This window comes from Hemitrygon akajei, unplaced genomic scaffold (assembly GCF_048418815.1).
Source record: "Hemitrygon akajei unplaced genomic scaffold, sHemAka1.3 Scf000090, whole genome shotgun sequence".
Taxonomy (NCBI): domain Eukaryota; kingdom Metazoa; phylum Chordata; class Chondrichthyes; order Myliobatiformes; family Dasyatidae; genus Hemitrygon; species Hemitrygon akajei.
The window spans coordinates 850,623-874,029 of record NW_027331976.1 but is presented as its reverse complement, the minus strand read 5'-3'; the positions used below and the strand labels follow the sequence as shown (position 1 = coordinate 874,029).

The following is a 23,407-nucleotide window of genomic DNA, read 5'->3' as shown; positions in this document are numbered from 1 at the left end:
TGTCATCCAGCACCCTCCCAGATGGTTCCCCCTGCCTCGCTGCCGGGGCTGTGAGCGGTGACAGGAGCGGGTGACCGAATCAAGAACCTCTCCCTCAGCGAACGAGTCTGACACCCCACCCAGAGTGCACACAGTCCTTCCCCCTCCCCCTCCCCATTACCCCAGGGGTGGGGCTAAATAAACACTCAACAGTCACGTCTCGGAGTCTCTACACATTTAAGTGGTGGTGTAACATCACAAGGTCAGAGGGCACACAGGGGTGGGGTCCGCTGCCAGGGGAGGCCCCCCTCCGGCTCGGCACTCCGCCAGCACAGGGGAGGATCCAGTCTCCCCCGCAGGGGTAGGGTCTGGATGTCGCCGCTGGTCTCAGATCCTCCTCTACTTCTGCTTAGCTTTGATGATCTCCAGGAACTCGGGTTTGAGCGAGGCCCCACCCACCAGAAATCCGTCCACATCGGGCATCCCGGCCAATTCCTTACATGTGGCCGCTGTCACTGAACCTGTGAGAGAGACAGAGGGTTAATGACTCGGTCTGGGAGAGGAGGGTGTTAATGTACGGGGGCGAAAAGAGGGGGGTTGTTAATGTACCAGCCGGGAGAGGGGTCACGTAAATTAGTCCATGCCTAACTATTTATCTGAGCTCTGACTGTACCCCTCCCATACAGGTACCTATCCGAATTCCTTTTAAATATTGAAATCGAAGCTGAGTCCATCACTCCGACGTAGATCATCAAAACAACGTCCCATCTCCTGTACTCCACACTTTTATTCATGAAGGCCAATGTGGCAGAAGTTTTCTATACAGCCCGATCTACCTGTGGCACCACTTTCAAAGCCCTGTATTCCGAGAACCCCTGGTTCTACCACACTCCTCAGTGCCCGGCCATCACTGTGTAAGACCCACCCTGGTTTCTCCTTCCAAACCGCAACATCTTGACCTTGTCTGCATTCAATCCCGTCTGCCATCTTTCCAGTTAATTTGCCACCGATCGCACTGACAGCTTTGATCACTGCAACCCCAGCGAGGAGCTTTGCCGATCCAGTTAACCACCTCACCATTCACATCCTCCACACAGCGACCCCGGCACCCCACTCCACTCGTCACCGGTCTCCACACGGCGACCCCGGCACCCCACTCCACTCGTCACCGGTCAGCGACCCCGGCACCCCACTCCACTCGTCACCGGCCTCCGGTCAGACAGATGACCATCTACTAGGCACTCTCCTGCATCTCCCACAGATCCAAGGTCTCATCCAATTTACTTCCTCATCCTGAAAGACCAAACGTTCCATGTGAGACCTTGCCAAAGGACTTCCTGAAGAACTCCACTTTCCTGCCAGCTCCCTCGAAAAACTTAAGATGCGACCCACCACACACACAGGCACATTGACCGTCTCCAGCCAGCCCCTGCCTATCCAAACACTCCTATTTCCAGTCCTTTAGAATACCCTATCATATCTTTCCCAGCACTAACGTCAGGTTCACCGGCTGATAACTGCAGAATATTAGGTACCCTCTGATATCCAGTGTCCCCCAGGATGATGGAGGCCCCTCTGCTCATGCCCCGGCAATTTCTGCACTTGCCTCCCACGAGGTGTGACGGAACACCCTGCCAGACCCCGGGGATCCACCCAGCCTGACTTGTTAGCACCTCCTCTGTGATCTGTGTGAGCTCACTGCTGCTCTGCCAGCCTGCCAGTCCGTTTCCCGGGTAAATACAGGTAAGGTCTCTTCGGGGACGGGATTGAGGGGGAAACCTGCTCACCTCCGTAGATGATGCGGACACTGGAGGCCACAGCCTCGCTCACATTCTCCTTCAGCCACTTCCTCATCTTCTCGTGGATCTCCTGCGCCTGCGGGGGTCAGAGGTGGAAGGTCACCAGACAGACCAGGACTCCCTGCCCCCCCCCCGTCACCACCCACATGGCCCCCTTACTTACCTGCTGAGGAGTGGCCGTCTTGCCGGTTCCAATGGCCCAGACGGGTTCATAAGCGAGAACCACCTTCGACCAGTCCTTCACATTGGCTGTGGGGCGGAGGGCAGAGGAGTCAGTGTCACCCCACCCAGCGTAGACTCCCCCCCCCCCATTCCCACCGCTGTCCCCCAAGCCCTCCCCCTCCCTCAGTTAACCCACCCCAGACACCCCCTCTCCCAGACCATCCTGCTTCCAACTACCCCCTGTAGCACTTCCTTCCTCCCACACACCCCACCCTCTCATTCCCTCCGCTCTCCCTGTCAATGCATCCCTGACACTCCGATCCCTCACCTGAATGTCCCCTCCGGTCCAGTGCCTCCCCAACTTGCCTCAACACTCCCTTTTCCCCAACCCCTGCCTTCCCACCACGCCCTCACCCAGAGTCCCCTCCTCTCCCTTTGTCAAACCATTGCCCAATACTCCCCCAGCCCACCCCTTCCCACCACCCCCTCACCCAGAGTCCCCTCCTCTCCCTTTGTCAAACCATTGCCTAATACTCCCCCAGCCCTCAGCGCCCCTCACTACTCACCGGCAATGACCTTGGTCTGCTCGAACACGACCTTCTCGGTGGAGCCAGCCTCCCTCTCATCCAGCTTCTCCCCCACGCAGGCGATGGCCCCCAGGCCCTCTGCCAGGGCGTGGCCAACCTTCTGTCCGATCAGCTGCAGGGTCCCGATGGGCAAGGGTCAGCCGGGCAAGCAGGGGCCCCACCCCTCGGTCACCCCAACCCCCACGTGCCCCCCCACCCCCAGTCCGCACCTCACCTTCCTTCCGTGGGCTGTATCCCACCCCCCCCTTCCTTATCGGAACAGTCGTCCCTATCTCCAACCCGCCTGACTCTCGCATCTTCCCTCCCCTTCCGATTTCCCCCGCCCTTCCCACCTCTCCCTGAAAGTGGCGCACAGGTCGATAGCGTACAACGCCCCATAAGTCCAGACACTCGAGGAAGGTACGGTGCAGCTTTACAGCTCTTCAGTTAGGCCGCACCTGGAGATCCACATTCGGTTTAGGTCACAACCCCCCACCAATTACATTTTTAAGTTTGCAAGCAAATGCCCGGCTTAGCTTATCCCTTCCGCATACACATTGTCCATATCCCTCCACTCCCTACACGTTCACGGGCCACTTTAACGCCTCAATCGCATCAGCTGCCTCCCCTGTCCTGGCAGAGTATTTTTGCTTCGAATAGGGTCAGCAGAAAGCTTCCGGGATCAGGGCTGGACAAGTGTCTGGAATTCTCTGCCCAGAGTTTTGCATGGTCAGGGAATTGTGAGAGGAGAGAAAATGCCTTTCAGCTCACTAGAGAGCGCAGGCCAACAACGTTCTTTTGCTGTGCATGCAATTTCTTTTTTACGAGGTTGAGTTGCTAGCTCGACACTCAACCCAGCACAGATGGAAAGTGTGCACGGGAGCCGGCCGGATTCGAACCCGGGACCTTCCGCCCGGAAGTCCAGCACCGATGCCACTTCGCCACCAGCCGGCAGGGGAATTAAGGAGACGAGGCCGTGGCCAGATCAGCCATGATCTTACTGAATGGCGGAACAGGCTCGACGGGCCGGATGGCCGACTCCTGCTATTTATCATTCTTAAAATTGTGTTTATTTTCTCTGGAGTGGCGGAGGCTGAGGGGCGATCTGATGGAGGTGAGAAACATTTTTTTTTATATACAAGGGGCACAGAGATGATATCCAGTAGGGGGAGCATTAGCCTTTGAGGGTCTAAACACCAAATATCAGAGGGCACAGATGTAGGAGGGGCTAATATCGGAGGGCAGAGATTTAGAAGGGGCTAGTATCAGAGGGCAGAGATTTAGGAGGGGCTAATATCAGAGGGCACAGATTTAGGAGGGGCTAATATCAGAGGGCACAGATTTAAGAGGGGCTAATATCAGAGGGCACAGATTTAAGGTGAAAAGGTGGGGCAAGGTTTCGCTTTTTGAAACATAGTAAGTGGGGTACGTGGAATAGTCTGCCAGGACAGGGGAGGCAGCTGATGCGATTGAGGCATTAAAGTGGCCCGTGAATGTGTAGGGAGTGGAGGGATATGGACAATGTGTAAGCGAAAGGGATAAGCTAAGCCGGGCATTTGCTTGCAAACTTAAATAGCTGAGCACAACCATCGGCAGGGGGTGCCAAAGGATGTTCTGTGTTCCCCAGCAGGGAGAGCAATTCGTCCAGGCCAATTAAGGTGCCCCCAAGCTGCCCGCATTTGTCCTGCGTCAAAACTCCTGCTTCACGCGCCAACCTGTCAGCATCATGCAGCACAGTGGCTCACTCCATATGCCCGCCTCACTGAGTGAAGAATTGCCCCTCGGACACCTTCATCTCAACTCTGCACCCTGCTGTTGTCAAAACGTCCAACTCATGGGAAAAGCATGGAACTGTTCAGTCCCAGCAGAGACCTTCACCTTCACTCTGTACCCTCCGCTTTCCAAAACGTCCCATTCACAGGCAAAATACAGGCCCTCCTCTGTCCTTCACTCAGATTCACTCGGTGTCTGACCTCGGGAGTGTGTGATGGGACGGTGTGAAGGGAGATTCACTCTGTGTCTGACCCCGGGAGTGTGTGATGGGACGGTGTGGAGGGAGATTCACTCTGTGTCTGACCATGGGAGTGTGTGATGGGACGGTGTGGAGGGAGATTCACTCTGTGTCTGACCCCGGGAGTGTGTGATGGGACGGTGTGGAGGGAGTTTCACTCTGTGTCTGACCCCGGCAGTGTGTGATGGGACGGTGTGGAGGGAGATTCACTCTGAGTCTGACCCCGGGAGTGTGTGATGGGACGGTGTGGAGGGAGATTCACTCTGTGTCTGACCCCGGGAGTGTGTGATGGGACGGTGTGGAGGGAGATTCACTCTGTGTCTGACCCCGGGAGTGGGTGATGGGACGGTGTGGAGGGAGATTCACTCTGTGTCTGACCCCGGGAGTGTGTGATGGGACGGTGTGGAGGGAGATTCACTCTGTGTCTGACCCCGGGAGTGTGTGATGGGACGGTGTGGAGGGAGATTCACTCTGTGTCTGACCCCGGGAGTGGGTGATGGGACGGGGCGGAGGGAGATTCACTCTGTGTCTGACCCCGGGAGTGGGTGATGGGACGGTGTGGAGGGAGCTTCACTCTGTGTCTGAACCCGGGAGTGTGTGATGGGACGGTGTGGAGGGAGATTCACTCTGTGTCTGACCCCGGGAGTGTGTGATGGGACGGTGTGGAGGGAGATTCACTCTGTGTCTGACCCCGGGAGTGTGTGATGGGACGGTGTGGAGGGAGATTCACTCTGTGTCTGACCCCGGGAGTGTGTGATGGGACGGTGTGGAGGGAGATTCACTCTGTGTCTGACACCGGGAGTGTGTGATGGGACGGTGTGGAGGGAGATTCACTCTGTGTCTGACCCCGGGAGTGTGTGATGGGACGGTGTGGAGGGAGATTCACTCTGTGTCTGACCATGGGAGTGTGTGATGGGACGGTGTGGAGGGAGATTCACTCTGTGTCTGACCCCGGGAGTGTGTGATGGGACGGTGTGGAGGGAGTTTCACTCTGTGTCTGACCCCGGCAGTGTGTGATGGGACGGTGTGGAGGGAGATTCACTCGGAGTCTGACCCCGGGAGTGTGTGATGGGACGGTGTGGAGGGAGATTCACTCTGTGTCTGACCCCGGGAGTGTGTGATGGGACGGTGTGGAGGGAGATTCACTCTGTGTCTGACCCCGGGAGTGGGTGATGGGACGGTGTGGAGGGAGATTCACTCTGAATCTGACCCCGGGAGTGTGTGATGGGACGGTGTGGAGGGAGATTCACTCTGTGTCTGACCCCGGGAGTGTGTGATGGGACGGTGTGGAGGGAGATTCACTCTGTGTCTGACCCCGGGAGTGGGTGATGGGACGGGGCGGAGGGAGATTCACTCTGTGTCTGACCCCGGGAGTGGGTGATGGGACGGTGTGGAGGGAGCTTCACTCTGTGTCTGAACCCGGGAGTGTGTGATGGGACGGTGTGGAGGGAGATTCACTCTGTGTCTGACCCCGGGAGTGTGTGATGGGACGGTGTGGAGGGAGATTCACTCTGTGTCTGACCCCGGAAGTGTGTGATGGGACGGTGTGGAGGGAGATTCACTCTGTGCCTGACCCCGGGAGTGTGTGATGAGACGATGTGGAGGGAGATTCACTCTGTGTCTGACCCCGGGAGTGTGTGATGGGACGGTGTGGAGGGAGATTCACTCTGTGTCTGACCTCGGGAGTGTGTGATGGGACGGTGTGGAGGGAGATTCACTCTGTGTCTGAACCCGGGAGTGTGTGATGGGACGGTGTGGAGGGAGATTCACTCTGTGTCTGACCCCGGGAGTGTGTGATGGGACAGTGTGGAGGGAGATTCACTCTGTGTCTGACCCCGGGAGTGTGTGATGGGACGGTGTGGAGGGAGATTCACTCTGTGTCTGACCCCGGGAGTGTGTGATGGGACGGTGTGGAGGGAGATTCACTCTGTGTCTGACCCCGGGAGTGTGTGATGGGACGGGGCGGAGGGAGATTCACTCTGTGTCTGACCCCGGGAGTGTGTGATGGGACGGTGTGGAGGGGGCTTCACTCTGTGTCTGACCCCGGGGAGTGTGTGATGGGACGGTGTGGAGGGAGATTCACTCTGTGTCTGACACCGGGAGTGTGTGATGGGACGGTGTGGAGGGAGATTCACTCTGTGTCTGACCCCGGGAGTGTGTGATGGGACGGTGTGGAGGGAGATTCACTCTGTGTCTGACCCCTGAAGTGTGTGATGGGACGGTGTGGAGGGAGCTTCACTCTGTGCCTGACCCCGGAAGTGTGTGATGGGACGGTGTGGAGGGAGATTCACTCTGTGCCTGACCCCGGGAGTGTGTGATGGGACGGTGTGGAGGGAGATTCACTCTGTGTCTGACCCCGGGAGAGTGTGATGGGACAGTGTGGAGGGAGATTCACTCTGTGTCTGACCCCGGGAGTGTGTGCTGGGACGGTGTGGAGGGAGATTCACTCTGTGCCTGACCCCGGGAGTGTGTGATGGGACGGTGCGATGGGACTGTGTGGAGGGGGTTTCACCGTGACCAATGTGTAGCCCAGCACTGAGGCTGATTCGAAGGGCTGGAGTGGTATGTGATGCCCTCCTGATGACCACGCTGGCCGCCAGCCCTCCCCACCGCCGGCGCCTCTCCCTTCCTCACCTCGTCTGACTCTCCAAAGACGTGTCTCCGCTCCGAGTGCCCCAGGACGACCCAGGCCGCTCCACAGTCCTTGATCATGGCGGGGCTGGGGGAGGAATGAGAGGCAGGTGAGGGGAAAGGTGGAGAGATGGAGGGAATCCTCCCACCAACGGACACAGTGCGCTTCAAGGTTCGGGGTGAGAGCTGGGCGGAGGAAGGTGCCAGAGTGGGCAGAGGGAGCGGACCATGGGGGGGGGGGGGGGGGGGTCCCAAGGTCGCAGGTTTGGTGTCCCCTCGGTGCCGCTGGGGTGGGGCAGTGGGTCAAAGACAGGTAGACACCTCTCCAACCTGCAGCCTGCGATTCCCAGGAACACCCTAGAGTGGAGGGGCAGGGAGAAGAACAAGGACCCAGGCAGGGTACCGCCTCAAATACAGGGTGCAGGTGCTCGGGTAGGCAGAGAGGGAACTGTGTGGACTCGGTCAAGGCTGGGGCACTGTGCACTAAACCAAACACTGAAATTGATAGGGAAACACCAGACAGGATTGTGTGAGGAATGTCAGGAAGAGGAGTCAGTGGAACATGTAGTTCTGAGTTGCAGGAAGTATGGGATACAGAGAGATGATGAGAATTAATCTAAGGGAATTGGGGGTGCAGGAATTCACATTAAAAGGGTCGCTGGGCATGGGTCAGAGGGCACAGGTCAGGGTACTTTAAGGGGTACAGGGGCTTTTTTTTATAGGATATGATGGATAAGCAGGAATAGGGTACTAGGATGGCCAAAGAAGGATAAAGTGTAGATTAGGGTGTGTATGTGTGTGTGCATGAATGGGCGAAGGGATTTGGAGTGTAAGTCTATCGTCTGACCCACACTCCGGAAGAAGGTGGCGGTAATGCACCAACCGCCCTCAAACAAGACGGGGAAGTGGATAGGGGGTCTGGAGGGGCTGTGGGAGGGGAGAGGGGGTCTGTAGGGGCGGTGGAAGTGGAGAGGGGGTCCGGAGGGGCGGTGGGAGGGGAGGGGGTCCGCAGCCCGCCGGTTACCTGATCTCCCCGGTGAAGTGGAGAGGGGGTCCGGAGGGGCGGTGGGAGGGGAGGGGGTCCGCAGCCCGCCAGTTACCTGATCTCCCCGGTGAAGTGGAGAGGGGGTCCGGAGGGGCGGTGGGAGGGGAGAGGGGGTCTGGAGGGGCGGTGGGAGGGGAGAGGGGGTCCGGAGGGCGGAGGGGGTCTGGAGGGGCGGTGGGAGGGGAGGGGGTCCGGTGGGAGGGGAGAGGGGGTCCGGTGGGAGGGGAGAGGGGGTCCGCAGCCCGCCGGTTACCTGATCTCCCCGGTGAAGTGGAGAGGGGGTCCGGCGGGGCGGTGGGAGGGGAGGGGGTCCGCAGCCCGCCGGTTACCTGATCTCCCCGGTGAAGTGGAGAGGGGGTCTGGAGGGGCGGTGGGAGGGGAGAGGGGGTCTGGAGGGGCGGTGGGAGGGGAGGGGGTCCGGAGGGGCGGTGGGAGGGGAGAGGGGGTCCGCAGCCCGCCGGTTACCTGATCTCCCCGGTGAAGTGGAGAGGGGGTCCGGAGGGGCGGTGGGAGGGGAGGGGGTTGCAGCCCGCCGGTTACCTGATCTCCCCGGTGAAGTGGAGAGGGGGTCCGGTGGGAGGGGAGGGGGTCCGGTGGGAGGGGAGAGGGGGTCCGGTGGGAGGGGAGAGGGGGTCCGGAGGGGCGGTGGGAGGGGAGAGGGGGTCCGGAGGGGCGGTGGGAGGGGAGAGGGGGTCCGGAGGGGCGGTGGGAGGGGAGAGGGGGTCCGCAGCCCGCCGGTTACCTGATCTCCCCGGTGAAGTGGAGAGGGGGTCCGGTGGGAGGGGAGAGGGGGTCCGGTGGGAGGGGAGGGGGTCCGCAGCCCGCCGGTTACCTGATCTCCCCGGTGAAGTGGAGAGGGGGTCTGGTGGGAGGGGAGGGGGTCCGGTGGGAGGTGTTGGGGTTAATTCGAGACTGCCATTACAGGTCAGGAGTGGCTCACGTAACACACATAATGTTAGGAGGCCGGGATGCGAGGGAGGGGGGAGCGAAACTGGGGACCCCGCTACACCGATACTATTAGTGTCACGCGATTCAGTAAACAAAAGAAACAGGTAACTCGTGAGCATATGGCTGCGGGCCAATAAGATGGACACAAGTGCCCGATATTACCTAATATGTAGCGGGGGGTGTGCTAGGGGGAAAAGGGGTATAAATAAGAGCAGATTGTAAGGGGAAAACTGAACGCCTTCTCCAGCGACTCCGTGGATTCGCTGTGCCAGTTACGAATTCTGCAATAAAGCCACGTTTTTGCAATATTCCGGTGTTAGTTGTCTCTCTTCCTAAAAGAACACAGGGCAGAATTTCAAGCCCAACATTTGGTGACCCCGACGTGGGGAGGGAGAGACAACACAGGCTGGCGGGTCCGACGGCAGACAACTTGCGGCCGCAAGCTCGACTAAGGTCAGGAAGTGCCTGTTATATCTAAGACTTCCACTAGATAGTTAAATCACTGAGTTAGATCTTGTCTGCTGACGGATCCTCACCAACCCCAAATTACCCTGGGAGAGATCATTCCCGGTGCAGAATCGTGACTGGTAAGTACTAACTCTTTATCTGTTTTTAGGAAGATTCTCCGCCCGTGGAAAAGTCTTCTGAGTGAGGGTACCCGCCGCCCACGATGGGCATAAAAGTCTCAGGAGTGAGGAGAATTAAGTCGCGGGACACCGTAGTACACAGGGATACTGACGGCGCCTACCTTAGACTGGTTGTTAAGAGGAGAAATCTCCCACGCGAAGGTCAGGTTTTGAAAGGCGACCGTCCCACATTTGATCCTCTCTGTGTACTAGGGAGCCATGGAGCACTTCAATTTCGAGTTACCGAAAACTCAGACATTTGTGTGTTGAGTAACAGAGTATATGAGAGTTTTTAGAAATATGGTAAAATTGATAACTCTGCGAGTTCAATAATCTAACAGTGAGCAGCTGCAGGGGTCGGACACCATCAAGGTAGGAGTGGAAGTGTTCCTCCGAGGCCCGGGGAAGCTCACCTGGAACGGAAAACGGTGGCATGGTCCATACCCTGTCGCCGAGGTCTCCAACAGGGCATTAAAAGGTAAGAAGGGAGGGGGACAATAACTGGCATCATTTTCTACTGACTAAATAAGACCTCTGGCAAGTGGGGAGCGTTTCTGGGACAGTCGGCTCTAGGACTGTCTATTTAAATTGCTATCTTTATCACGTGTGGTTGTTGTTGCATACCCTGTATTAGGACCCTAGTCATCCGGACTATAGATCGAGCCTTGACTGGAAAGAATGGACCTCCACCGGCGTACCAGGCACCCTTGTTCCCGGTGGAAGGGGAGGACACGGCCCTCCCGGAAAGCGGACGCGCTATGGGAGGACACGGACTGAAATGGACCATGGCAAGGGGGGGATTGTGAATTTGTTATTGATTAAGTTTTCTGAAATGTTGCATGCTACTTGTAAAAATTGCGGATGTTTAGGGAACCCCTACCCATATTTTGTGACCCTAGGTCGGACAAATTAGGATAAGCAAATAGGGAGGACACGCCAAAGAGTGCCGGGGACGCTCACCTCTCTGCCTGATCCCGGCAGCCGCGGAAAAGATTGTAAGGGATGTGGGGATGTGGCCTCTGGGAGGCCAAGGGAGGGAGTGTTGGGGTTAATTCGAGACTGCCATTACAGGTCAGGAGTGGCTCACGTAACACACATAATGTTAGGAGGCCGGGATGCGAGGGAGGGGGGAGCGAAACTGGGGACCCCGCTACACCGATACTATTAGTGTCACGCGATTCAGTAAACAAAAGAAACAGGTAACTCGTGAGCATATGGCTGCGGGCCAATAAGATGGACACAAGTGCCCGATATTACCTAATATGTAGCGGGGGGTGTGCTAGGGGGAAAAGGGGTATAAATAAGAGCAGATTGTAAGGGGAAAACTGAACGCCTTCTCCAGCGACTCCGTGGATTCGCTGTGCCAGTTACGAATTCTGCAATAAAGCCACGTTTTTGCAATATTCCGGTGTTAGTTGTCTCTCTTCCTAAAAGAACACAGGGCAGAATTTCAAGCCCAACAGAGGGGAGGGGGTCCGGTGGGAGGGGAGAGGGGGTCCGCAGCCCGCCGGTTACCTGATCTCCCCGGTGAAGTGGAGAGGGGGTCCGGTGGGAGGGGAGAGGAGGTCCGGTGGGAGGGGAGGGGGTCCAGAGGGCCGGTGGGAGGGGAGAGGGGGTCCGCAGCCCGCCGGTTACCTGATCTCCCTGGTGAAGTGGAGAGGGGGTCCGGTGGGAGGGGAGGGGGTCCGGTGGGAGGGGAGGGGGTCCGGTGGGAGGGGAGAGGGGGTCCGGTGGGAGGGGAGGGGGTCCGGAGGGCCGGTGGGAGGGGAGAGGGGGGTCCGCAGCCCGCCGGTTACCTGATCTCCCCGGTGAAGTGGAGAGGGGGTCCGGTGGGAGGGGAGGGGCTCCGGAGGGAGGGGAGGGGGTCCGGAGGGCCGGTGGGAGGGGAGAGGGGGTCCGCAGCCCGCCGGTTACCTGATCTCCCCGGTGAAGTGGAGAGGGGGTCCGGTGGGAGGGGAGGGGGTCCGGTGGGAGGGGAGAGGGGGTCCGGTGGGAGGGGAGGGGCTCCGGAGGGCCGGTGGGAGGGGAGAGGGGGTCCGCAGCCCGCCGGTTACCTGATCTCCCCGGTGAAGGCCCCGCTCGGCACCTTGTAGCAGTTCTGAGCAGCCACTCCGATCTTGGCGTCCATCACCTCCCGGATGTACTTGAGGTAGATGGAGGGCGGGGCGACCACCACCTCTGGAGGGGAGGAGGGAACAGGGAACAGCCTTGAATCAGGGTCATTAGAACAACCCGCACTCCCCGAACATACAGGCCCACACACTCCCCCTGTCAGGACTCCCTCCTTGACCCCCCCCCCCCTCCCGAAGCCTGCACCTCCCAAACCAGTTCCTTCCCACTGCCCTGATTCCCCAGGGGCAGGGGCAGGCACACAACCCCAGCCTCTCTGACTCTACCCCCCCCCCCCCCCCGTAAACCCAACAACTCATTCCAGGTGTCAGTTTGAACCTCATCTGCCTCAACCACCCGGCACCTCGACGGAGGGGCCCTGACGACCCACAGAGACCCCCATATGGTCTGACCCACATCATCCCCCGTGTAATGGGGAACAGAAATCCCAACAGGAACTGACTGTAGGCTTCAGCAGAGGGAAGTCCATGAGCCAGTAATCGTCGGAGGATCAGAGGTGGACAGGGTCGGTAACTTTAAATTCCCGGGTGTCACTACCTCAGAGGACCCATCATAGGAATATTATTGCTTAAGAAAGGACGACAGTGCGTCTACTTGCTCAGGAGTCTGTGGAGGTTAGGGATATCATTGAAAACCTGGGCAAACTTCTACAGATGTGTGGTGGAAAGTGTGCTGACAGGCTGCATTACGCCCTGGTACGGGAACACCAATGACTTTGAGTGGAAAATCCTACAAAAGGTAGTGGATTGGGCCCCGTACATCACGGGTAAAACCCTCCCAACCATTGAGCACATCTACAGGAAACATTGTCGCAGGAAAGCAGCGTCCTCCATCAGAGATCCTCACCATGATCCTCACCAAAGGCCACAATCTTTTCTCACTGCTGCCATCAGGAAGAAGGTACAGGAGCCTCAGGACTCACACCACCAGGGTCAGGAACAGTTACTACCCCCCAAACATCAGGAAGAAGGTACAGGAGCCTCAGGACTCACACCACCAGGGTCAGGAACAGTTACTACCCCCCGAACATCAGGAAGAAGGTACAGGAGCCTCAGGACTCACACCACCAGGGTCAGGAACAGTTACTACCCCCCGAACATCAGGAAGAAGGTACAGGAGCCTCAGGACTCACACCACCAGGGTCAGGAACAGTTACTACCCCCCAAACATCAGGAAGAAGGTACAGGAGCCTCAGGACTCACACCACCAGGGTCAGGAACAGTTACTACCCCCCAAACATCAGGAAGAAGGTACAGGAGCCTCAGGACTCACACCACCAGGGTCAGGAACAGTTACTACCCCCCCGAACATCAGGCTCCTGAACAAAAGGGGATAGCGACTCTCATTCTAATTCTACTGTTCAAAAAACACTTGATCATCTGAAAGTGAATGTTGAAGCTCAATTTCACAAGTGCCAGCATTTATTAACTGTTTATAAATAATAGCTATTAATCATTTTTGAAATGGTTTAGGCTGAAAAATAGCGTAAACCAAATTTCATGGGCAGACCAAGGGATAATTCAGTAGAAAATCACATTAAAAAATTCCTAACCTGTAAGTATCTAAAAAAAAATGTACTAGAGATATCGTTTTTATCCATTAATTGCAAAAAAGACATTAAACAACCTTGTAAAAACAAATCTAAAAAAGTTTTTAATCCTTTAGTTTTCCATGTTAAAAAAGCCTTACCCAAGTTAATAATTCATCTATCTGTGCACGCCATTCCTTAATTCAGTTTAAGATAGTACAAAGGGCCCATATGTCAAAAGATAAATTAGCGCATATTTTTTCTAATGTAAGCCCTGATTGTGACAGATGTAACACAGAAGTGGCTACTCTAACTCACATGTTTTGGTCCTGTGTAAACTTAAATAATTTCTGGAGGGATGTGTTTAGAATATTATCCAAAGTTACGGGTGTGGATTTACAACCCAATTCACTCACGGCAATTTTTGGGATTATTGCAGAGGAAACAGGTAGAGTTTCTGCTTCTACTCAACATGTGATAGCCTTTTCAACTTTACTGGCTAGGAGAGCTGTCTCGTTACACTGGAAACTTTCTAACCCACCTACTGTTTTTAACTGGCTCTCCTCCATTATGTCATGTTTAAGTTTGGAGAAAATTAGAAGCCGGACGTTTGACACATCTTTTAATTTTGAGCAAGTCTGGTGACCCCTTATCCAATATTTTCATATGATTTAATTTTTACTTATTTATTTTCCTTTATTTTCTATAGGGAAAATTTTTCCCTCTCAGCAAAGATTCGGAGGTGACCGGAAGAATGTTTTTCTCCTTTTTCTTTTAGTTTTATCCTCAAATGGGCTGCCCAATCCTTTTTTTTCCATTTAGTTTAGTGGGTTTTTTTTCCTTTATGTAATAAAATTTCCAATTTTTTTTATGATTTAAGAGGAGTTGTGATCTCTTGTTTATTATGAATATATAACAGCGTAACATTATACTTATGCATTTCCCCCTCTCCCCCCCCCCCACTACTTTCAAATCTCTTACTATCTTTCCCTTCAGTTAGTCCTGACGAAGGGTCTCGGCCCGAAACGTCGACAGTGCTTCTCCCTATAGATGCTGCCTGGCCTGCTGTGTTCCACCAGCACTTTGTGTGTGATGTCCTGAATCCTCCCGGTCAGCAGGGGGCGGTATTGAACCTGTTTTGAGTCCTGACGAAGGGTCTCGGCCCGAAACGTCGACAGTGCTTCTCCCTATAGATGCTGCCTGGCCTGCTGTGTTCCTCCAGCACTTTGTGTGTGATGTCCTGAATCCTCCCGGTCAGCAGGGGGCGGTATTGAACCTGTTTTGAGTCTGACGGAGGGTCTCGGCCCGAAACGTCGACAGTGCTTCTCCCTATAGATGCTGCCTGGCCTGCTGCGTTCCACCAGCACTTTGTGTGTGATGTTGTTTGAATTTCCAGCATCTGCAGATTTCCTCGTGTTTACTCAACAGCTGCCCTTTTTTTTGTTTTAAAGTTTAAAATTAAATTTAAAGTTTCTCTAGAGTCCCACGAGATCAGCAGTTTCAGGGATACCCAAAGCACCTCATGAGGATGACTCTGAGAATGAAGGGGTTAGCAAATGTCTCTGGGCCTGTACTCACTGGAGTTTAGAAGAATGAGGGGGGGATCTCACTGTATGAGGAGTGTTTGATGTCTCTGGGCCTGTACTCACTGGAGTTTAGAAGAATGAGGGGGAATCTCATTGTATGAGGAGTGTTTGATGTCTCTGGGCCTGTACTCACTGGAGTTTAGAAGAATGAGGTGGGATCTCATTGTATGAGGAGTGTTTGATGGGGCTGTTTGATGGAGATGGGTGGATGTGGAGAGGATGTTTCCTGTGGTGAGGGTATCTAGAACTGGAGAGGGCACAGCCTCAAAATCGAGGGGTGACCCTTTAGAACAGATGTAAAGGAGAAATTTTTTTAGCTAGAGAGTAGTGAATCTGCCACAGACTGCGGTGGAGGACAAGTCCGTGGGTATATTCAAAGTGGAGGTTCATAGTTTGCTGATCGGCCAGGGTATCCGAGGATACGGCGAGAAGGCAGGTGTACGGGGTTGAGTGGGATCTGGGATCCGCCATGATGGGATAGCAGAGCAGATTGGATGGGCTGACTGGCCTCACCCTCCCTCTTCAGCAAAACAAAAGCATTAGCACCCTCCACCCACGAAGCAATGGCCCAGCCTGCAAGGAAGAGCGTGGTCTTCCCCCCACACCCAATACCCCAAAGGGGCGTTGACAGGGTTCAGTTTCCCAGGGGAATTAAGGGTGACTGGGCGAAGCGGCGAGCCCTGCGCCAAATCAGCTCTGATCTCAGAGTGGTGGAGCAGCTCAGCCGGACCGGGTAGCCCCCGGTTCTGAGCAGTACGCTACTCCAGTGGCTAAATTAGACTCCCCTACCCTTTCGGGGGGGGGGTGGGGAGGAGAGAGGGGTGTGACCCTCCCCACTTTATCGCACCCTCACCGGCCTCTGCATGGTGAAACCCCCTCTCTGCCTCCTGCAGTCCGGGACAGAGCGCCCAGCCCCAGCAAGACGCCTGCGAACCCGGTGAATTTCAGCGCCGTGCTCACGGGGAGGCAAGCTGCTCGGGGTGGGGGGGGGGGGGGGGGAGGTGGGGGAGGCGTTACAGGCAGGGACAGTCACGGCGTTGAGTGAGGGGGAAAAACTGACAGGTACACAGATAGGAACTGTTCAACTGGGTCAGCAGGGACCACTTGGGCCAAATGGCCTGGACCACCCAGAGAGCCTCCGGGATCTATCGGTGGAGGGGGTGGGGGCCAGGCCGAAATAGACTGGCCACTGGCTCAACTGAGAAGGTTAGAGAGCAACTGGATAAAAGTCTCCCTCGGCACGAGAGAGAGCCAGGCTGCTTATGGAATCGAGGGAGCGGAGACTGAAATAGACGACCCAGTACAGGCCTCCCCTCCCCGGGCTCACGTTACACCGCCGAGTCTGCTAAAGGGCGCAGAGGCAACCCGAGACCAGACACCCCACCCTCCCCCTCCTTCCAGGCCACGCTCCACAATGTCACCGGCCCCTCTGGAGGGTGGGGGAGGGTCCCACATGCCCACAGGGAAAGCTCGCACTCTGCGGAGAGCACGGTGGGGATACAGACTGGGTTAGCAGCCCGTCCCTACCCACTGAGACACCAGGTCTGCAACCCAGATGTCCCATTACCCTCCCTCTCCTCACCACCATGGAGACAAACCGGTGTCACAGAGGGGGGTGTAAGAGAAATGGGGACGGGGTGACAGAGACAGGGAGGGGTGTCGGGGACGGAGGGGGTGACAGAGACAGGGAGGGGTGTAGGGGACGGAGGGGGTTACAGAGACAGGGAGGGGTGTCGGGGACGGAGGGGGTGACAGAGACAGGGAGGGGTGTAGAGGACGGAGGGGGGTTACGGAGACAGGGAGGGGTGTAGGGGACGGAGGGGGTTACGGAGACAGGGAGGGGTGTAGGGGACGGAGGGGGTTACGGAGACAGGGAGGGGTGTAGGGGACGGAGGGGGTTACGGAGACAGGGAGGGGTGTAGGGGACGGAGGGGGTTACGGAGACAGGGAGGGGTGTAGGGGATGGAGGGGGTTACGGAGACAGGGAGGGGTGTAGGGGACGGAGGGGGGTTACGGAGACAGGGAGGGGTGTAGGGGATGGAGGGGGTTACGGACACAGGGAGGGGTGTAGGGGACGGAGGGGGTTACAGAGACAGGGAGGGGTGTAGGGGACGGAGGGGGTGACAGACAGGGAGGGGTGTAGGGGACGGAGGGGGTTACAGAGACAGGGAGGGGTGTAGGGGACGGAGGGGGTTACAGAGACAGGGAGGGGTGTAGGGGACGGAGGGGGTGACAGAGACAGGGAGGGGTGTAGGGGACGTAGGGGGTTACAGAGACAGGGAGGGGTGTAGGGTTATGGAGGGGTGCAGGGGAAGGAGGGGGTTACGGAGACAGGGAGGGGTGTAGGGGACAGAGGGGGTTACACAGACAGGGAGGGGTGTAGGGGACGGAGGGGGTTACAGAGAAGGAGAGGTGTAGGGGACAGAGGGGGTTACACAGACAGGGAGGGGTGTAGGGTACGGAGGGGTGCAGGGGACGGAGGGGGTTACAGAGACGGAGAGGTGTAGGGGACAGAGGGGGTTACACAGACAGGGAGGGGTGTAGGGTACGGAGACAGGGAGGGGTGTAGGGGACAGGAGGGGGTTACACAGACAGGGAGGGGTGTAGGGGACGGAGGGGGTTACAGAGACGGAGAGGTGTAGGGGACAGAGGGGGTTACACAGACAGGGAGGGGTGTAGGGTACGGAGGGGTGCAGGGGACGGAGGGGGTTACAGAGACGGAGAGGTGTAGGGGACAGAGGGGGTTACACAGACAGGGAGGGGTGAATTGAAACCGTTATCTATACGTAGGCAGGTACTTCAGAGACTGCCACTGGAGTCAGGGGTGAAGAACTGGAGACCAGTGACATTTCCAGTCCAGTCAGGATGAGGTCAGCCAACATCCCAGACCGGGCACTACAGGAAATGTCAGGGGTCAACCCGGGACCTGCAGCTCAGTTCGCGACAGTGAAGCAGAGGGCTGTTGAGAAACAGGGCGGCTGAGTCGGGGAATGGGGAAGAGGTCAGGGTCTGTGAGGGGGAAATGCCGCAGTAACATCAATCTCAAGGATTATAAAGCATAGGTTTAGAATTACACACGTATGCACTGTAGATCTGCTATGTGGCCACTCCACTAATTACAAGAGAGGAACCCATTGGGGTCTTTTGACGCTGTAGCCCACCCGCTGTGCGTTCAGAGAAGCTCCTCTGCACACCAGTGTTGTGACGTGTGGTTGTTTGAGTCACTGTCAGCTTGAACCAGTCCGCCATTCTCCTCTCACCTCTCTCATTAACAAGGCCCTGTCACCCACAGAACTGCCACTCACTGGGTGCTTTTTGTCTCTTGCTTCTCTGTAAACTTTTAGAGACCTTTGTGCATGAAAATCTCATGCACAACGATGTTGAGACTGCACAGGTGAGGCCTCCATTGGAGTATTGTGAGCAGTTTTGGGCCCCTTATTTTAGAAAGGAGGTGCTGAACTGGAGAGGGTTCAAAGGAGGTTCACTAGAAAGATTCCAGGATTGAATGGCTCATCATGTGAAGAGCGTTTGATGTCTCTGGGGCTGTATTCACTCGAGTTCAGGAGAATTAATGGTGACCTCATTGAAACCTATCGAATGGTGAAAGGCCTTGATAGAGTGGATATGGAGAGGATGTTCCCTCTGATGGGAGAGTCTAAAACCAGAGGAGACAGCCTCAGAATAGAGGGGCCTCCTTTTAGAACAGATATGGGGAGGAATTTCTTCAGCCAGAGAGTGGTGAATCTGTGGAATTCTTTGTCACAGCAGCTGTGGAAGCCAAATCTTTATGTATATTTGAGGCAGCTTTTGATAGATTCTTGATTGGTCAGGGCATGGAGGGACACGGGGAGAAGGTAGGAGGTTGGGGCTGAGAGGAAAATTGGATCAGCCATGATGAAATGGCAGAGTAGACTCGATGGGCCGAACTGCCCAATTCTGCTCCTATATCTTCAGTTTGTGAGACACGCCACCCACCCCATCTGGCACCTGCGATCATTGCATGGTCCAGGTCACGTTCCTTCCCCATTCCGATGTTTGGTTCAAACTACCGGACCCCTTGAGTGAGTCTGAGTTGTTGCCGCGACTGGCCCTGATAGAGTGGCCTCTGCGCGTGTCTACATACACATCGGATCCCGGTTCACCGGCTCTTGGGGGCAGCCGGAATACACACCATGGCCAGAGCAATGGGCGTTTAAACAGCGCCAGTTGTGTGCTCATGTTTGAAAAGCAGTGTTTTTTGTCACTGTTTTCAGCAAGAAACAAGACAATCCGGGGGTACCGATTTCCTCACCAGAGTTTCGAGCTACGTAGTAGTATTGGTAATATTCTAATTTGCTCTGAACTCAGTTTACACAACTTCTTACATCCTTTTAACTATTGCCAATAAATTCTGGCTAATTGGGGCAGGCAATTAATTGGGCCAAACTGTTTTGGTCCCAGCTAAGAAGGGTGTGTCCTAATTAACGAACCCACGTTTTAATATACTGAATTTCTGTTTTTGCACGTAGTTTTAATAATCTATTCAATATATGCAATTCATTTACTCGCTTATTTACCGTTTTATTTTATTGATTTTTTTCTCTCTGCTAGATTATGTATTGCATAGAACTGCTAAGTTAGCAAATTTCACGTCACATGCCAGTGACAATAAATCTGAAAAGGCATACTGTAAATTACAGCCAGCCCTGTCCAGAACATGCACACACAAACACCAGAGGCTGGAAATCAACGCCAAAAGCTGTTCGGCCACGCTCGGGACCCAGACACTGTCTCGGCATACCCACAGAGGCCTTCTGCAATACTGGCAGGCACCACGTGTCCTACCCGCAACCCTCCCCTCCCCTCCGCTTCTTCCTGTGCTGAAGGTCAGGAGCTGCGGGCGCTCTCCGCCAGCGGCCCATACAGGGGAGAGGGAGGCTCGCCGGTCCATCCACTCCGCCCTATTCCCCATCCGCTGGACCAACCCCTTCGCCCGTCCCTCCAGACTCCTCACAGCGGGTGTGAGGCTCGGCTTTGGGGAAGGGGGCGGGTAACGGAATCTGTCCTCTCACCGTCCCCAGGTCCGGACGGGATCTCTTCCCGAGCCACAGGTGTGCTCACCCCAGGGACGCCTGTCACCAGTGACTGAGAGGAGAATGGCTCAGACTGCAGGACCCCTCTCCCTCCCCCGTCTCACTGACCAGTGTCCGGGGACCATCCCGGCCCCTCTCCCTCCCCACTGACCGGTGTCCGGGGACCATCCCGGCCCCTCTCCCGTCTCACTGACCGGAGACCATCCCGGCCCCTCTCCCGCCTCACTGACCGGTGTCCGGGGACCATCCCGGCCCCTCTCCCGTCTCACTGACCGGAGACCATCCCGGCCCCTCTCCCGCCTCACTGACCGGTGTCCGGGGACCATCCCGGCCCCTCTCCCGTCTCACTGACCGGAGACCATCCCGGCCCCTCTCCCGCCTCACTGACCGGTGTCCGGGGACCATCCCGGCCCCTCTCCCGTCTCACTGACCGGAGACCATCCCGGCCCCTCTCCCTCCCCAATGACCGGTGTCCGGGGACCATCCCGGCCCCTCTCCCTCCCCAATGACCGGTGTCCGGGGACCATCCCGGCCCCTCTCCCTCCCCACTGACCGGTGTCCGGGGACCATCCCGGCCCCTCTCCCTCCCCACTGACCGGTGAACGGGGACCATCCCGGCCCCTCTCCCTCCCCACTGACCGGTGTCCGGGGACCATCCCGGCCCCTCTCCCGCCTCACTGACCGGTGTCCGGGGACCATCCCGGCCCCTCTCCCTCCCCACTGACCGGTGTCCGGGGACCATCCCGGCCCCTCTCCCTCCCCACTGACCGGTGTCCGGGGACCATCCCGGCCCCTCTCCCTCCCCAATGACCGGTGTCCGGGGACCATCCCGGCCCCTCTCCCTCCCCACTGACCGGTGTCCGGGGACCATCCCGGCCCCTCTCCCTCCCCACTGACCGGTGTCCGGAGACCATCCCGGCCCCTCTCCCTCCCCACTGACCGGTGTCCGGGGACCATCCCGGCCCCTCTCCCTCCCCACTGACCGGTGTCCGGGGGCAGCGTGGCTTTGCTCAAGTTGCTAGCCAGATCCTTCAGGCTTTCCTTGTTTCCGTTCATCTTCCAGTTGCCTCCGACGAAGAATTTGCGGCCCATGGCGGCGGCGTGAGCGGGCGAGCGGCGAAGAACCTGAACCGGCGAATGCGAGAACCGAGTGGGGCGGGGTGGGGCGCAACGCCACCTCTTTTATCTCCTCGCTTGCTGACGACAGGAGGGGGCGTGGCCGGTCCCTCCGTTTTAACCCCGCCCCACCCCTCTCCACACAGCACGAAGAATGGCTGTGGCCCAGGATGACCCGTCCCTCATCCTCCTGACGTCACGGCGCCGACCCAATCCCCGGAGAGCGCGCCTTCATTTGCAGAGATCACGCCTCCTGCGGGGAGGGAGGCGGGCATCCGTGACGTCACGAAAATGACTACGTGCGACATATCGCGTCCCGCCTCTCGACCTATATCACGTGACCGAGGATCGTGCTTCCATCCCGGCACTACGATCTCGCCATCTTTGATACTGGCGCGTCTTCTTGCTATTTTAGAAGTATCTCTCTCCTTTCTTTAAAAAAGATCTTCAACCCTTACCTTTCCCCTCAGAGCAACGTTAGCGTCCGCTTCCTAAGAAAGGCCAGGCGGCCTTCATTTGACTCGCCCGTTTTGATCTGCGGCAACGTGCAGGCGCCATCTTTCCTGCCTGCGAGACTTGGCGAGCCCTGGCATTTCCATTCCTGCCCTGAACTGCAAAATCTACACCGAATGCAATTAATCTTTTACGTGTCTGATTATCAGTGGGTCTGAAATGCAGAAGCCTTAGCACTGAAGCCCTGGAAATCTATCTATATACAATGATAGATGAATGAAATCTATCTACACACACACACACACACACACACACACACACACACACACACACACACACACACACACACACACACACACACACACACACACACACACACACACACACACACACACACACACACACACACACACACACACACACACACACACACACACACACACACACACACACACACACACACACACACCAACACCACAACCGGTGCACCTGTTTTGCCCTCTCCGTGCTCATTACTCCTTGTTTTTCAAACTTCAAAAGCAAAATAAAAATGATTAAATTTATTATCGGAGTACATAAGTGCCACCACAGACAACGCTGGGATTCCTTTTCCTGCGGGCACACTCAGCAAATCAATAGAACAGTGACTAAACAGGATCAGTGAACAACAAACTGTGCAAATGCAGATATAAATAAATAGCAGTAGATAACGAGGGCATGAAATAACAAGATAAAGAGTCCTTAAAGTAAGACCATCGGTTTTAGGAATCTCAGTTCAGGAGCCTGATGTTGAGGGGTAGTAACTGTTGTTGACCCTGGTGGTGTGGGTCCTGAGGCTCCTGTACCTTCTTCCTGATGACAGCAGTGAGAAAAGAGCATGGCCTGGGTGGTGAGGATCTCTGATGGAGGACGCTGCTTTCCTGCGACAATGTTTCCTGTAGATGTGCTCAATGGTTGGGAGGGTTTTACCCGTGATGTACGGGGCCCAATCCACTACCTTTTGTAGGATTTTCCACTCAAAGTCATTGGTGTTCCCGTACCAGGGTGTAATGCAGCCTGTCAGCACACTTTCCACCACACATCTGTAGATATTATCTATAGATCTATGGTTATTTTTCTCAATGAATGCAAAACATGCAGTTTCTTTGCATGCAAAGTCACAACGAGGTTATGAGATGGGCATTTCTGAATGGACATTGCACCCATGAACACTACCTCACAAATTTTTCTCTCTCTTTTTGCTCTACTTACAATATTAAAAATCTTTCTGTAATTTACAGTTTTTTATTATTAGGTATTGCTGCCACATAACAATACATCTCACAGCATATGCTGGTGATATTAAACTGGACTCTGATTCTGGAATACGACCCCCTTCCCTCTTTTCACCCTCAAATCTTTATCACTTCATTGAGGGTTTTTTAAATCACAGGCTATGCCGGAGTCATCGGGGCAAATTATCTCTCACTGTATTTCAGAATCGGGCATTTAAAAAGGTCCCATTTGCTGGTTGCATTTACTTTTGTCAAACTTCCTTTGACTTTCCTTTCCCCTCCCCCTCGAAAAAACCAGTGGAAGGCAGCTAGGGTGTTGACCCAGGGAGAGAACAGGCCACTCTGCCCATTGAATCTAGCCTGTTAATTTATTTAGGGATAGGTAGCCTTTATGGCAGCACACAGCTGGAAATTTCTTAATATTTATATGTTTGAAGTGCAATGAAGCTTTCAGGCCATATAAAAATCTCCTGTAAAAAAA

The 23,407-nt window shown here is 55.8% G+C and overlaps 1 protein-coding gene across 2 annotated transcripts; it reads right to left on the bottom strand.

Moving 5' to 3' along the window:
• Window positions 1–199: 199 nt before the first annotated feature.
• On the bottom strand, window positions 200–21,256 carry LOC140722835 (triosephosphate isomerase). 2 transcript variants are annotated; one of them, XM_073037487.1, is made up of 7 exons: window positions 21,067–21,256; window positions 11,822–11,945; window positions 7,152–7,236; window positions 2,507–2,639; window positions 1,942–2,027; window positions 1,767–1,854; window positions 200–500 (listed from the first exon to the last, which is right to left on the bottom strand). In XM_073037487.1, exons 1-7 carry the CDS (start codon window positions 21,173–21,175, stop codon window positions 379–381), a joined length of 747 nt encoding a protein of 248 aa, XP_072893588.1. In that variant the 5' UTR covers window positions 21,176–21,256; the 3' UTR covers window positions 200–378. The 2 variants fall into 2 exon arrangements, with proteins under 2 accessions (XP_072893588.1, XP_072893587.1); XM_073037486.1 differs by lacking the exon at window positions 21,067–21,256 and adding an exon at window positions 20,235–20,255.
• Between the last annotated feature and the right edge of the window lie 2,151 nt (window positions 21,257–23,407).